We start from the raw sequence: 17,500 nt of genomic DNA on the forward strand, positions 1-17,500 counted from the left end.
ACCTCTGTGAGGTACAGGTTGAGATACACAAATAGTCATACACTCATACCTCTGTGAGGTGTGGGTTGGGATACACACATACTCAAATACTCTCTCCTACAGTACCTCTGTGTGTTCAAATAGATAGTCAAAGTCTTACCTCTGTGAGGTGTGGGTTGGGGTTGAATCCACACTGGCTGCAGACCAGGGACTTGCACTGCGTGCAGGTGTCGCCGCGCGGCTTGCCCGTGGCGGGGTCGGTCAGGTCGGCCGTCTTGCAGACGGGGCACAGCTTGCTGCTGGGCATGGGCGCGATCTGGGGCACGGAGTATGGCGAAGACGGAGCGCTGCCGACAGGGGAGGCGGCGGGCGAGCGGCCAGTCTTGCTGCTGCCCACGTCCACCTGCAGGGTCTTGCGGGCCACGTTGCCCTGCTGCTCGGAGGGGGCAGCCTGCTGCTGGGCTGCAGGAGGGGCACCTGGCCCTGGGCCCCCTGGAGATGCGGCTGGGGCCCCCGGTTTAGACCCGGCACCAACACTGTGGAGAGGAATATGGAGGTTGGTATTACTGAGGACAATATTGAGGACATTATTATTATTATGAATCAGTCAATCAATCAATCATTTTTTATATAGAGAAAGCACATTGTCAAATGCAACTGTCATTCAGTGTGATTTATCATTATATTATATTATATTATATTATATTATATTATATTATATTATATTATATTATATTATATTATATTATCAAAAAAATAATATGTTGTATTGTTTATTATTATCATTATTAGCAGTAGTAGCAGTAGTAGTAGTAGTAGTAGTAGTATATTGCTATTTTATTAGTATGATTATTATCATTTTATTACCATTAACTTTATTATAATTATTTATAATTATCATAACATGACATCATTGAGGAAAGCATGAGCACAACCTGTCATGTTTCCCTGGCTTTCACCACATGCCGGAATGCAACCCAGCCAATAACCCTCTCCAGGAACTGAACAAGCATTTTTAGATTTTACTTTTTTCTATTTTAGTCGGTCAGATGACAAGCCATGGTCCTACATCATTCGAGGTACACTGGAGAGGGTATATTATAAAAATGGCTGAATCATCACATTAGGTGAGCTGTGTGTGTGGGTGTGTATCCAAAAGCACGAAACAGCCAAGAAATGTCTTGAGGGGTAAAAAAAGACAATTTTGGGCGGAGAGTTTCTGACTGGAAACCGAATCGAATAGTAATGTCGCCATGGAGGACACTTTTCGCTTTTATCTTAATGAGGCAAGTAATCAAAATGCTGGCATGGTGGTGAAAGGCAAGCAGTCGAGAATGATTTTTCTTCACTGAGGTCAAAAAGAAACTTAATGTGGTGCAGAAATATTCATTTCCAAGAATTATCATATTCTCTATTTCACTGAGGTCAGCAATTATACTACTACTCTTACTGTAACTCATATCTCTGTGTGAAATTGAAATAGTATAAATTGCAGTAAGTCCTAATAATTTACATAATGTGCTCAATGAAGTGTGAAAACATTAAAGGCCTACACCTATCTTCTCCGTGACGATTTTAACACTAATGGTCACAGTCATAGATCACTAGGTTCCAAGCGGTTCCAGTGTGTGTGTGTGTGTGTGTGTGTGTGCGTGCGTGTAGAGTAGAGTAGAGTAACTTTATTGTGTGTGTGTGTGTGTGTGTGTGTGTGTGTGTGTGTGTGTGTGTGTGTGTGTGTGTGTGTGTGTGTGTGTGTGTGTGTGTGTGTGTGTGTGTTTGTGTCTTTGCCTGCCTGTTCAACAGGCTCTGATCTAATAAATTCAAGCACATCAAAAACAAGGAACCAAGAAAACACACACCGGAAAACTGACCAAAGCAGGCATGTGCTTAAACCAATCTCATACAAACGATGGAGAAAGACTAGCTAACTTCATCTGCACCAATTGGAAGGAAGTGACACACAGCCAAAAACACAAACACATGAATCTTTTACACAGAGAGAGACCTCTCACCCCACGTAGCCTCAGGGCAGATCCACATACAACAGATAGCAGCCTAGCCTGCTGGTGTTTGGGCCTTGGAGCTGTCTAAGACACTTACAGACTGAACACACTGAAAACTGTAGTTGGCTGAGCACACAGCTCGTTTCATTTTTGCACAATCTAGAAGACATTCCCTCTAAACCGCATGTGGCTGGAGAGCAGAAATGGGCGTCTTTTACCTGCATTATGCATTTTCTCTCAGGAGAGGGAATAGGAGAGGAAAGGGATGAAATTGACATTTGCTTGCATTTTCCTGGAGAAGCAGCAGCGTGGGTTGTTTTTGTTTCGGTGGTCACCGTATATTAGCACTCAGCACCAGGTATTATTCACGGGGGATGTGCAGCTGTGGCATGAAATGCAGCTCTCAGGCTCTGACACATCCAGGTGAGGAGCACATTACAGCTAGCCTCCAGAACCCAAAGGATTTATGTTGCTCTTTATTATACATCATACATGGAGGTACCAACAGGAATGCACGTACAGTACCGCAGATACAGTCATGACTCACTACATAATGCAGAAAAAATGCATTTCACACACACACACACAATGCATTTCGATATACTTTCCCAGGGAGCTCATGAAATGGGTTGTCTATTGATGTTTTATTTGGACAGATCACTAAAAACAAAAACGGTTCGCAAACATTGGCAATGTCTGGCCACCCTGTACTAAGGTAAGGTACTCCGTATACTGCATTTATAGTTATTGGGTCCAGCAAGCGTAAGTCAAAGTGGATGAACAGCTGTGAACTCAAGCTCTGAGCCCCTGACACCATTCGGATGCATGAGAGCATGTTAGAGCTCAGAGGGTCTATACTGCAGTGGTACACCCTCCTTACAGTTAATGGGTCCACCAGGCGTTAGTCAAAGTGGATGTGTAGCTGTGAAATCCAGCTCTGAGCCTCTGTCAACATTTGGATGCATACGAGCATGTTAGAGCTCAAAGGGTCTATACTACCCAGCCCATAACCCAAAGGATTTATGCTGCTCTTCATCATACATCATACATGGAGGTGCCAGCAGAAATGTACGCACATAAGTCCAGATACAGTCAGTGTCAGTACAGTCAGTACAGTCAATATCCCAGATAGAGTCAGTGCAATGCTAACAGTACCCCAGATACAGTCAGTGCATACAGAATGCAGAAACAGTGGAAATCAAGGTCATCTCAATGTAGTTTACCAGGGAAGACAACCAAATCAAGAGACCTTGCTTCAAGAAAAAAAAATCTCCTCTCGCTATACTGGTGTGGTGCACCCTGCTTACACATACTGTACGTACATTGGGGACACCTGGCTGACTTCAGTCATACAGTATGCAGCTCTGTATGGAAATGAGTTCCTCTGACTGGTGCAGGCGAAGAGCATATTAAAGCTGCCCTGCAGGGCCCATAGGAGTGCTGGGCTGCTCCTTATCAACATACATAGAGGCATCACCAGGAATGGGCTTAGAGTATCCCGGATAGAGATGGGGGAAAAAAAATCAAGGTCATTTCAATGTACTTTTCCAGGAAACTGGTGACATGGCTCGCCCAGTGCATCAAATCAAGAAACCGTTTCCACACCTTGGCTATTAAAGGTTCTCACCTTTAGTGTCATAATGTGCAAGTGTCGATGAGAAATTGGTGAACCCTCCTTACACAGTCATTGGCAACAACAGGCTTCCGTCATATGTACATACAGCTCTGTGACTCTGTGACACATCCAGAGTGAAGAGCATATTAAAGCTTATCTACAGAGCACAAAGGAGCAGCGCTGCTCCACATCATACATGGAGGGACCAACAGGAATGTACTTACAGTACCTCACATACGATTACTGCAGGCAGATGCAGAAAAAGGAATAAGTAAGGCCATTTCAAAGTACCTTTGAATGAACTGGTGACATACGATGTCCAGATCACCAAAAAAAAGGACTGCTTCCACAGTCGGGTGACATCTGGTCACCATGCAGTGGTGTTGTGAGCCCCCTTTATACAGTCACTGGGTAAACACCTGGTTTCAGTCTAGGGCTGCACAATATATCGAAAATTTATCGAAATTGTGATATCAAGAGTGGCGATATGCGTATCGCGAAAAAGCCTTCATTATCACGAACAAGTAAAACATTTCTGTGCAGTCCAATCACTTGCTGAATGTCAACAAATGTGCAAGAAGTCTGCCGTGACCGAAACCACACCCCCCACACAGACCGACAAATTAGTGACAAGAAAAACACTCGGCTATATTTGTAAATATCGTTTAATTATCGTTATCGAGGTATTGCATACTGTTATCGAGTTTTCTGATATCGTGCAGCCCTATTTCAGTCATACAGTGTGCAACCCTGTACGCAATATGGCTCTAACACATTCAGAGCTCCCTGCAGGGCCCTAAGGATCTGGGCTGCTCCTCGTCATCATATAGTACAGTGATTCTCAAAGTGTGGTCCGGGTACCACTTGTGGTCCGCAACAGAGCTCAGGTGGTCCGTGAGCGGATTTCTACTTTTCCAAGACAAGCTAGCTTTATGCTTTATTTGTAACATTATTACAAAGCTAAACATAGCTGAAGTCTTATTTTCACCACAATAAGACAGGCTTGTAATGTGAAAAAGTAAGTGGTCTGTATCCAAATTAGCAGTGTCAAATTAGCACATGTCAACTGTCAATTCATTTGAGAGGTGGTCCTTGAAGATATTTGGGGGGACAAAGTGGTCCTCGGTCTGAAAACGTTTGAGAAACACTGATATAGTACATGGAGGCATCACCAGGAACCTGCTTAACTTACCCCAGATATAGACACACACTGCAGGCAGAGAAAAGAGGGGAGGAAAGGGGGGATGGGGATGGGGATTGGGATGGCTGGGGAGGCGCCATTACCTGAGCGCTGTGAGCTACATCATTACCTCCTCAAGATGGAGAGTGAGGTCCTGCTTTGTGCAGTTGCTGATGTTCTGACTACGGCCTTGAAAAGAGTAGCTTGTGGCTGGGACTGTGGTTGGGGCACAGCACAGTATGTAACCTGGCCGTGGTATAGTGAGTGAAAGTTGCAATGCAGTATTGATGGTAAGCTGATTCACAGGTTTTGTATCTATAGCCTTCCAGACTGATTTACAGTCACTGGGTGTATATCTCTCTGCTCCATTGCAGTCAGAATATTGTGGTACTGTATCACTCTATGCTGTAGCTCAACTCACAGGTAGCGCACATAATCTATACACCAATACGGACTACCTTACACCCATAGCATACCAACTCACAGATGCTGCAGATCTCAATACAACCGTTGCATCCTAAGTCGCAGATTTTAATGTGTTGCTGAGTTAATATTGCAGACTAACACAGAGCTTCTGTATCTCTCTATGCCATTGCAGACTAACCCACAGGCACTGCAACTCTCTACCCATTGCAGACCAACACACAGATGCTGTATCTTATATTGCATACTATCTCACAGGCACAGTGTCTCTATACAACCATTAGAAACTAACACAAACTCTTTATCTCTCGAAGCCATTGCGGATTAACACACATGTGCTGAATATCTCTCTATACAACCATTGCAGACTAACACAGAGAGGCATAGTATCTCTCTATGCCATTGCGGTACTGTACCGACTTGTTTACATCGGAGCGATTTGCTGAAGACGCAGCCTGACTGGTTGATTGGCCGGCTGGCTGGCTGTTCATATTTCCGTGTCTGCCTCCCCATTCCGGGCTGATCTGAGCTGGCAGTTATATCGTGTACCCTCGCCGCTACTGTCGACAATTTGGTTAATTAGATCGTGTTTACGCCGAGCAGGGAGTCTGTGTTTTCCGTGTTATTTACCCTCCCTGTTTGTTTGCTCTCTGCAATTTCTCTATGCAATTCCTTCCCCATGCCACTTCAACTTTTCCCCCTCCCCTCCTCTCACACACTTATACTGTGCTGCTGCTGCTGTTTCATTAGCTGCATTCAGTATTTGATAACTGCTATATATGCTAAACGGCCCATTTGGCTGTTTCGCCAGTATAACAATTATCACTAAAATGCTGTCTTTTTTCCCTCCACTTATCACCCCGCTCTGCTCAGCTACGCCTACAGTGATTTGGGCCAACCCTGGTTTCGGGGGCTTCAGTACAATATGTGATATGTGAGGAAAAAAAGACAACATTGTGTCTGTGGTGCTACTATGATGCAGGCTAACTCACTGGTGAACTCTTAACCTCCCTGAGCTTCACCTGACTGCATCAGCTGATTTTTATATATATATATATATATATATATATATATATATATATATATATATATATATATATATTTTACTTAATTGCGTGATAGGGCAGTGAAGGTATTGACAGGAAGCAAGTGGGGAGAGAGACAGGGTATGGTCATCAAATGAGCTCGGCTGGAATCGAACCCGGGTCGCTGGAGTAGCAGTCGAGTGCCTAGCACCTTGGCCCTGGATCAGCTGATTTGATGGGGTCATCCCTATGTTCCCCGGGTCCTATGTTCCCCTCTACCGGGGAACATAGGACCCTTTTTTCAACAAAGGGTTCTATGTTCCCCACTGCTTCAAAGTAGACTGCTGACACATGGAGAAGTGCAGGTTGCTGTTGCAACTGTGGAAGGTTAGGATTAGGGATAGTTTTGGTCAGGGCATAAATTGAAAACTCAGAAACATTGCATTACGACAGGTTAGGTTTAGGGATGGTTTTGGGAAGGGCACAATTTGAAAACTCGGAAACATACAATGCGGGGAACTTAGGACCTTTTTTTCAAAAAAGGGTTCTATGTTCCCCGCTGCTTCCAATTAGACTGCTGCCGCATGGCAAAGCGGAGGTTGTTGTTGCACCTCTGACAGGTTAGGTTTAGGGATAGTTTTGGTCAGGGCACAAATTTAGAACTCAGAAACAGTGCATTCCTGACAGGTTAGGTTTAGGGATGGTTTTGGGCAGGGCACAATGTGAAAACATACAAAGCGGGGAACATAGAACCCTTTTTTAGAAAAAGGGTCCTATGTTCCCCGCTCCCATACAAAGACGGAACATAGGACCCCGGGAACATAGGACCCGGGGAACGCTCCCGATTTGATGAATGGTTGTGTTGAAGGTGTAGCAGTCTAGCAGGACAACCCATTTAAACAGCAACAGGAAAACTTTACAAGAACGTTCACTGCCTCACGAATAAAGTATTATGGGCACTTAAAGGGGTATGCCACTATTTTGGGGCTTAATGCAGTTAAAATCGTTGGCTGGGGTTTATAAAGGTGGTAAAGTGTCTTACTTTTCATGTTAAGCGTTGTCTTGCTTTAAGAGAAGTTAAAAGAGGGAATATGTCGCTAAGCTAGTGAAAGTCAATGGATCCGTGTAGCATTGTAGCATGCTACACGGATGCATTGACTTTCACTAGCTTAGCGACATGCTCCCTCTTTTAACTTCTCTTAAAGCAAGACAACGCTTAACATGAAAAGTAAGACACTTTACCACCTTTATAAACCCCAGCCAACGATTTTAACTGCATTAAGCCCCAAAATAGTGGCATACCCCTTTAAACATACTCTTCTCCTTTAGCAGTAGCCTATCATAGTTTAACGGTTACGTTTTAAAGCTTTTTATCTTGAATTACATTCCGTAAAAAGTGTATGTGTTTCACCATACTGTATAATTTACTTGTGTGATTGAGATGAAATATGTTACAAGTTGTATGTTGTTATAAGTTATATGGTTGTCTTTTTTGTGTCTGTCATATTGGACTGGTGATTTTGAAGCCTCTGTTGCTACTGTAGACATTGAAAATGGACTACGTCCAAAATGTCTGTAGCTCCAGTTTAATCCACTGACTTCTTTTGTTACATTTCGGCTACAATATACAGTTTTTGAGTTGAGCCTTTTGTGCGCCTCATCTTTTTTGACATTTCTAGTGAAGCCTCTGTTCACAAATGCTATATACAGGGCATATGCACAGCAAACTCTGCTTTTTCAGTCTGGCTAGCCCCCTTGCTCCACACCAAAAAGCAAACGATGTGAATGAAAGACGACGCAAGTAAACTTCAGTACTGCAAGCGCAAACACCACAACAGACCACATGAAAGTGAAAATCTGACCCCTTCTCTCAATTTCATTTGCCAGTACTACATGCGCACAGACGTGCACACACGCGCCCGCACACACACACACACACACACACACACACACACACACACACACACACACACACACACACACACACACACACACACACACACCGCCAACAACAACAACGACAACACACTACATGAAAGTGAGTCTGATCCCTTCTCTGGCTTTAGTTTGCTTGACACAGCACTACACACGCAGGCACACACACACACACACACACACACACACACACACACACACACACACACACACACACACACACACACACATACACACACACACACACACAAAACACACACACCCATTTAGCCCCAAGCAGCAGAAGCGAGCAAGGCCCGGCCCAGCCCGAGCAACTTAATTCTCTGACTGACTCAGCAGCGACGGCAGCTGTGTGAGGAGCCAAAAAGTGAAAGCAGTCCCAGCCAAGCCAAGAGCAGCCGGGAAGCGGAGCGGAGCGAGGCGAGGCGGCCGGGAAGTTTTAAAGAGCGTGAATGAGCTGGCTCTGTGGTTTGAGACCAGCCCCACAGCACAGCACAGCACAGCGCAGCGCAGCACAGCACAGCACAGCACAGGACAGGACAGGACAGGACAGGACAGGACAGGACAGGACAGCACAGCACAGCACAGCACAGCACAGCACAGCACAGCACAGCACAGCACAGCACAGCACAGCACAGGACAGGACAGGACAGGACAGGACAGCACTGCACAGCACAGGGCAGCACAGTAGAGCACAGCACAGTAGAGCACAGCACAGCACAGCACAGCACAGCACAGCACAGCACAGCACAGCAAAGCAGTAGTACGGCACAGCAGCAGAGGCCTCCCTGGGAAGCCACAACACTAATTCAGACAAATAGCTGGACTCTCAGGGTCAGTGGCACCATCATCACCCCGGCCAGCAGACACGCAATCACACACACACACATGAACGTCCTCACGCACGCACGCACGCACGCATGCACACACACACACACACACACACACACACACACACACACACACACACACACACACACACACACACACACACACACACACACACACACACACACACACATTACTTTGAGACAAACGCACACACACATTACCTAGAGACACACACACACTTTAAAACGTGCACACACATGAACACAAAAACAAGTACACACACACACATCACCCTGACAGGCAACAGGAACAATGGGCCTCAGTCATCATTATCAATGACATCAGGACTCTTTCTCGGTAGTCTGGTCTGTCAGAGAGGTGACAGGGAGGGTGACTGACTACTACTCATGTCATGTCAATGGGGAGGGGGTAAAGAGTGTGACTGACTACTCATGTCATGTCATGTCATTGGGGAGGGGAGAAAGAGGGTGACTGACTCATATCAAATGGGGGTGGGGGAGGGAGTATATTACTGTTCTGTCCAGGCATGCCGACAGGACGGTGTGGGGCGTGGTCAGTTGCCCTCGGCCCAGGGAGAGGGGGCAATCGGTTCCCTAGTATTACATTGTATGTACATTGTATGAAAGGTGTGTGTGTGTGTGGGGGGGGGGGGGGGGTCGGGGGGGAGGGGAGGGGGGCTGGCTCTGTCATTATGGAGGACGGACTTTGGCACCTGGTTGGATGTTTGCTCTGTTGTCATGACGATAGGGAACTCGCCACCTTGTCAGCTGAGATGGAGTGGTACACATGAAGTTGGGAAGCGTTAATTTAACACTCGTATAGTAGGGCCAACACTATGCGTGTTAAATGTAAATTGTACTTTTGTAAGTGTTGAATTAGCACTGTGCTGCACATGTACTGTGTATCCAACAAAGCATGAAGGACACGACTAAAAACACCTCAGAACGCCCATAAGGACTGAGAAAACAAACCTTTTGGTTTTGTTGGAACATTTCTCGCATCATTCTTGACATTTGCAAAGCAGAAAGAGGATTTGCTACTGTAACTGCAAACAGTTTGTATAATGGACTGCCTCCAAATGCCAGTCTCTCAGTAAAAACCCTTCTGTCTAAACTGAAGTACTATATGTGCCTATGTCAACGAACAACACAGAAGGAGCAGAATGTACAGTCAAGGCCAGTGGCGGATCAATTGCACACAGAGCCCCAGGGCAAAACACTGACATAATAGGGCCCCACATATGGCCTGCCATGGTCCCAAAAGGGCCCCCAACACCAATATACTGTAGGAGCGCCCTGGGCCCAGGGGCAAATGCCCCACTTGCCCCCCCTTTAGCTCCGCCCCTGGTCAAGGCAATACAACAAAGGTTCTTCCCATAAGGGCGCTGTGAAATTCACCAAGTGCTCTATGTAGCAGTGCTGTGGCCTCCAAGCCTAATGGAGTAAACTTTGCAGAGGTACAGTACAGAAGGGTTACAGCAGCTCAAGGACATACACAGCGATGACAGGTTGCAACTTTAGTGATCAAAAAGCTATCATTCGACCATGAGATCAGAGATACGGCACTCCACTGCAACGCAAGAAGAAAAAGCGAATAAAAAAATAAAAAAATACCTTTTTATCTACTCCACAATGTCGAGGGAGAAAAATGTGCCCATACACAACGCTCTAATGGTGTACCACACTGTATTCTGGAAGGGTACACCATACAGTCTGGAGTGATATCCCCAACCATATGTGGAATGGCATATGCTTCCAAAAAGGCCTATTCATGCAGTATATTCTCATATTTCAACTGGACTATATGAGGACACAAGGGATACATTACACGCATGGACATAATGGCCACTGACCAAACCATGACATCAACTTGGGTTGCACAAGGCGGCCAACGCATCACATTTTAGTCAGCTGATTAGCTTGTTACTGCACCTTAATGAATCACAAGCCATCACACTTAACCGTAGATATATCTTCAGGAACTTGTTTAAGTGATCGTGCCCGAAAGCAAGGAGGTGTAGCTTACTCAGACCCCTCATCTGGAATCGCCTGGGATAACTCATTAAATTAAGTTATTTAAATGAATCTCGGTGACTAATGGCTTGCTGTAAATATGGTTGCACTCAGAGGATTTCTCCAGCATTAGTCCCTGAGTCTATGGGCCCTGCCCCAGAAGAAGCAACAATAAATCTAAACCATGTCTCTCTATCTCTGTGTGTGCTACATTGCACTGCACTGCACTGCACTGCACTGTATGTTAAGGAGGTAAGTGTGAAACAAAGACAGAAGAATAGAAAATGGCTGCTAGTGGCATTTCACAGTCAAAATGCAGTGCTATGTCAACACAAGGAGAGATCTTAGGCATTTTCTAGATTGTATTTCATCCCTGAATACTATCTAAGTGTCAGTTTAAAACTGATTTTTTTTTTACTGTGTAGAGACAGCAAATTATGATTTCAGATTTACACTTTCAGGTCTGTGTGTTTAACTCTAATTGCCATGTTTCAGATGGGACACAGACACACTCACATCATCCCCAACGTCCTCTCCTAGTATAGTGATAGTGTTACTGAAAGTCACAAGAATCGAATCTTTAAGATTTAATAAAACGTAAGAATGTGGAGCTTGAATGAGTCTGAGTCCACTGAGAGCCTGGCCGCATAGGTGCTGCTGTTCTTGTGACAATCAATTGCTGCGGTATAGCTGCTTCCGCCATACTCCGTTCTCTCTTTCTCTTTCTCTCACTGTCTTTCTCTTGGATTGTGCTGAGGGAAAGTACACTGGTTTGACACGGCAGTCTGCAATATGCTGTTCTCACAGGAGAAGGACACATTAATGCAATATCTACCAAAACACACACACCAGCCTTCATAGTTAATAATTATATAAATTACTGTAAGTCACATTTAGAATACACAAATTAGCAGACCCATAGGTCAGGCATATGCCTTAAATTGCAAAGTACTGCGCCTCTCACAGCTCGAAAGGCAAGGTGAGTTCATTTGTGTGGCATATTTCTTATACAGAGGCAATTCAATGTGATGCAAAGGATATGACCTCCTCAACCAATATCCACTTGTACACACACGCAGCACACACTCACACAGTTCATATTAGTAAATATTTAAATTAAAGTTAAAATTAGACTGCATGAATAAGTAAACACGCACAGCAGAGGAAGTGCATGTATTAAAGGGGTCACAACATAGGCTACTGCTGCCAACTCTGCAGAATCCTTGTTGCTACTGCCGCTCGGCATATTCTCCCCATCACAACAATTACATTGACCATTTGTCAGGCGAAATGACACCTCCGCCATGCAAACTGAGGAAATGTAGGCAATTACTTTGGCAACATCCTGCAGATTGCACTGCTCTATCCCTCTCTCTCCCTCTCTCTCCTATCTCTCTCTCTCTCTCTCTCATTCTCTCTCTCTGTCTCTCTCTTTCTCTATATCTTTCTGTCCACCTCTCTCTCTCTCTCTCTCTCTCTCTCTCTCTCTCTCTCTCTCTCTCTCTCTCTCTCTCTCTCTCTCTCTCTCTCTCTCTCTCTCTCTCTCTGTCTCTCTCTCTCCTTCCACATCTCCATACATTTACAAAATGGAAAGAAAGAAACCCTCTGGGATTCATTTTCCACTGATCTCCACCAGTGCCTCTACAGTCAACAGAGAGCATGCACAAACACTATGGGCTGCCGCGCCAGCCAACCAGCCAGGGATGGGAATTAACTTTGTACAATCTGCACCTTTGTGAATTCAGCCCAGCCACTGCCAAATAGTAAATGCCGAAAAAATTCACCAGCCACTCAACAACACATTATTCTTGTGTTGAACATGAAATCTACCAGATACTCTCCTATATAGGTAGCATTGGGCCGGTGGTGACTACATTTGATTGGGGGAATTTTCATCAATAGTCTGCAGCAGACATAGGCTACACAAGCACACACAATGCAGTGTTTTCCACAGAGGACTTGGTTAGCTAAGGTGCTGATTGGACCACGGAGGTGTTGGATTATGGTTGAGACATAAATCACCACAAAATTATTCATTATCATATAATAGCCTGTATGCAGCATATTTTGTTGTCTATTGTCATACAGAATCCTACAATCTGTATAATTTCAGGCCCAAGTCTTGCTTCCGTGTTCCATTACAGGTAAAACATGCAGAGCTAGTGAGGGTGTAAGGATGACACAGTCACCATATAACCACAATGGGAGACTGGATCCACAATAGCTGCACGTACAGAAGAAAAAATGCTGCGCATTTTGATGACTTGTCTATTGTCCTATAATTTCATCACCAATTTTTTAGGCCTCGAGTCTAATTTTAGTGTTTTATTGGGACAAGGCTGTTAAGGGGTGAAGGATGTGTTCTGGTGGTGGCTGCGTCGTCTCAACCACAATGCATTCTGGGTATCTGGCTGCCGCTGCACAACTCCACGCTCCACAATTGAGGACATGGACACGGCAGTGACAAAAAAAATGCTGCCTTTGCACACCTCGTTTACTTCTCACCAGTCTAATCCTAAACATCAGCTGCCCGGCATTCATAACTTTAACTAGGACATGACCAGAACAATACATGATGCTCCAACACCACAGCAAGCAGCCTCAGAGAGAGAGAGAGAGAGAGAGAGAGAGAGAGAGAGAGAGAGAGAGAGAGAGAGAGAGAGAGAGAAAGAGAGAGCAGGTCAACCTCTCTGTATAAGAATGTGTGCGTGCGTGTGTGTGTGTGTGTGTGTGTGTGTGTGTGTGTGTGTGTGTGTGTGTGTGTGTGTGTGTGTGTGTGTGTGTGTGTGTGTGTGTGTGTGTGTGTGTGTGTGTGTGTGCATGCGCGTGTGCCTGCGTGTGCGTGTGTGAGAGAAAGAGACAGTGAGAGCAGGTCAACCACATAGTCACTCAACATTATGCGAGGCAGCCGTGGTAAAGAAGAGCATTCATTGCTATGACCGCCATGATGCCAGCCAAACGCATATTTGACCTTAATCCATCTAGTCTATTGATTCAATTTACATAGTGGGAGAGACTTTTTTTTCCTGATTTTTTTTCTCAGAGTACTAGGGGAAGAGGCCAGAGATCACTGGCCAGTTCCTCAGAAACACTTTTATTGTAGAAGTGTTATTGTTGACTGGAACTTCATTTTACCTTTCAGGATAGAAGAAGCCTATGATGTGTTTCATGTAAAGTCTCATCTCAGTACACAAAATGTTCGTCATTTGCAACTGAATTAAGCAGTAGCTCAGATCAGGGCTTTGGTTCTATATTGTACAGTGGTGTAGGCTACTTTTTTGTGGTGGTATGCTGTGTAGTTGAGCATTTGATGTGAGTATAGGCCTACTGTGCTATTCTAAATAATGGATCAATCAATTTTAGGTGGGTATACTGAAATCCCTGAAATGTTCAGGTGGGTATATGGCGTATACTTGCGTTCTATGTAGACTACACCACTGATTTTATACCACCAAGATCACTTTATTGACTGTCTGAATCACACTATTGGAGATGACCACCCTTACATCTGAAAATGTAAAGGTAATGGTATGGTTTAAACTACCATTATTTTGTATAGGCCTACTTTAAAGTGAAACAGGAACAGTTTATTTGAATAACAGTGCCTGAAGTCCACAATGGCAAACGTCTCCTCTAGTGCCACTATAGAAATTGAATATAAAGTCCAGGTACATAAAAGATTTACCATGCCAAAAGGCAATAGAGCGTTCCCTTTGCAAGAAAATGAAATAAGGGTAAAATAAATAAACAAATGAATGACTGAATCAATAAATTGCATTGTGTAGCTGAACTGAGCTGCCACACTCGTATTGTGGCTTCTAACTGATGTACCATAAAGAAAGAATTGCAAAGAATTGCACTGTGGACCACATACTGTTTCTTGATGGCAGGTACTGCTACAGAAATTTCCAGCCCAACAAACTGGAGCCGCAAAGTTTACAGCTTATTTATCATCATTTCCGTGAACGCTGAATTTATCGCTTCAGTTACATTGGCCAGGATCACTCACCACTACAGCACCACGAAAGTCTAAAACTCTGCACAGAGACAAAATTAATTAAGAAAGTCTGTGAATGTCACATTACATTTAGCAGATGCTTTGGTCCCCATCGACCTTTAACAGAAAGATAGATCCACTAACATGCACAAATCTTTCACCAAAATGCAAAAAGTGTCAGTCTTATTGCCTTCACTACCACCTAAAAGTCTAGGGGTGCAAGAATGTCGAACATAAAGTACATCTAGGGCCCATTACAAAATCTGCTGCACTTGACTCAGATTTCAGGTTTTCAGTACTAATTAAAAAATGACTTCTTTGGTTGCCATTTACCTCTGATATACCCGTTGTCATCCACCTTGAGATGATTGACTATCAATGCAATTCTAATATGAAACAGAAATTTGCAATATTTCACAATTCCATTACTGGTTCGGCCCACTTGAGATCAAATAGGCTCTATGTGGCCCCTGAACTGAAATGAGACATCCCTTGTCAAGTGTGTAAGATCTCCCATAGCGATACCCATAGCGATTCCTGGACTTTCACGTCATCATTTAGAGTGAAAAACGAGAATTTCAGAACCATGTGTATCCCTAAATAGGTAGCTGAAGATGGCACACTAAAGGTGGGAGGTGGGAAAACCCTTCATAAACATACAAATGTAACACGCAAAGCAAGTAGTAGGAACACTTGAAAAATAATTGATGGTGGTAAATATTCATGGAAAAGCACAACTTTGTGAACTGGGAAATAAAATGAACAAACACATATTTTTAAAAAAATGTTACACACCGAATGATAAGTTGAGATACAGCCTTCACAGCTAACTTTATCATATATTCCAGTCACTCTCTCTGGACTGTCTGTGCTGCTCTCCTCTGTTCCACCTTACTCTGCTCTGTTCTGCCCTACTCTGCTCTGCTCTGCTGTGCTGTACAGACTGCAGTGTGTGCCTGTGATGGAGGCAAGCAGGCTGGCTGGGGATGAGAACGAGTTCCCTTGATCAGATGAGCACTGAAGCCTCGTCCCCAAGGGTCCGCCTCAGCGCTGAGTGACAGCGCAATGGAGTAGGCGCTAGGAATTAGCACAGAGGGAGAGAGAGAGAGAGAGAGAGAGAGAGAGAGAGAGAGAGAGAGAGAGAGAGAGAGAGAGAGAGAGAGAGAGAGAGAGAGAGAGAGAGTGTGAGAGGTAGATATACAGTGGATATAGATACAGAGACGTGGGGGGGGGGTGGCGTACTGTAGAGAGAGGAGCAGTTAGTGATGTATACAGGCTGCAGGCGGAGGAGGCATGGAATCACGTGACCCAGCTCCAGCTCCAGCTCCAGCTCCAGCTCCAGGGCTATAGGAATACAGCAATACATCAGGAAGAGGAGAGGAGGGGAGAGGAGAGGATAGGACAGGAGAGGAGAGGAGAGGATAGGAGCAGAGAGGAGAGGAGAGGAGAGGAGAGGAGAGGAGAGGAGAGCAGAGCAGAGGAGAGGAGAGGAGGAGAGCAGAGCAGAGGAGAGGAGAGGAGAGGAGAGGAGAGGAGAGGAGAAGAGAGGAGAGGAGCGATTACTATTGCACGTGACGTGAAGTGCAAATAAGAAAAGAAAATGCACACATGGCGTAGTGCCACAGGGGGAGTTCCTGGGACCAGGAAAATATGTAAACAGGATGGAGCCCTACTGGAAAATTGTGCCTGGGTTGGAGAGGAAAAAACACTTGTTGTGTGAGACTGGTGTTGGGAATTCAGGTTTGACTCCACACTGGGAATAGGATGGAGCATAATAAGCCCCATATCACGTGACGTCAGACACCCTCGAACACTGAACACCAGCAATGGTCTATAAGGGGTAGCACTTTACTTGACGCAGGTGTCCTACGCATGACATAACAATGTCATAACAGTGTCATAATGCAGTCATTCATGTGTCATAAACATTATGTCAATGTCATAAACTTTATCATTTAGTGACAATCGGTTATGGCAAAGACAGCCCTAACAATGACAACTTTTCATGACCATAAAACATTTATGACACCATGTTTATGACTCGATCCTGACACTGTTTTGACACTATTATGACACTGTTACGTCATCCGTATGCCGCCGGCGTCAAGTAAAGCGTTACCCTATAAGGCAGTGGCTCTCAACCTTTTCTGAACAAACACCCCCCTGACCTCAACATAAGCCTGCCAACACCCGCCTAAGTATTAAAAAATAAAATAGGCAATGCCCCCCATTTGCAACTGAGTACTGCCCCCTTTCAGCTGCTACCTTCGCACCACCTCCATGGGCTCCCCTATGCCACGTGGGGGGGCTGTAGAACCTCCACTGAGAAACACTTGTCTAAGGTCGGCTTTCTCAATCAGACAGAAAAAGTCACAGTAGGAAATAGATGAAGCACTTTTTGGGGAGTTGAGAGGAGATAGGAAAAAACACATAGAGAAAAGTGATAGATTGGTGCAGGGATTTGAAGGAAACCTCTCAA

General features: G+C 44.8%; 1 protein-coding gene across 1 annotated transcript in view; it reads right to left on the bottom strand.

Moving 5' to 3' along the window:
• The window catches only part of bsnb (bassoon (presynaptic cytomatrix protein) b), a 151,204-nt gene that overhangs the window by 127,392 nt on the left and 6,312 nt on the right, over positions 1-17,500 (bottom strand). The window contains exons 2-4 of the mRNA XM_063216660.1: positions 11,135-11,145; positions 6,437-6,452; positions 140-515 (exon numbers count right to left, since the gene is read on the bottom strand). Of these exons, the coding sequence (XP_063072730.1) occupies positions 140-515; positions 6,437-6,452; positions 11,135-11,145 (403 nt within the window). The remainder of the gene's footprint in view (positions 1-139; positions 516-6,436; positions 6,453-11,134; positions 11,146-17,500) is intronic.

The sequence above is a fragment of the Engraulis encrasicolus genome, chromosome 14, assembly GCF_034702125.1.
Source record: "Engraulis encrasicolus isolate BLACKSEA-1 chromosome 14, IST_EnEncr_1.0, whole genome shotgun sequence".
Classification (NCBI taxonomy): Eukaryota; Metazoa; Chordata; class Actinopteri; order Clupeiformes; family Engraulidae; genus Engraulis; species Engraulis encrasicolus.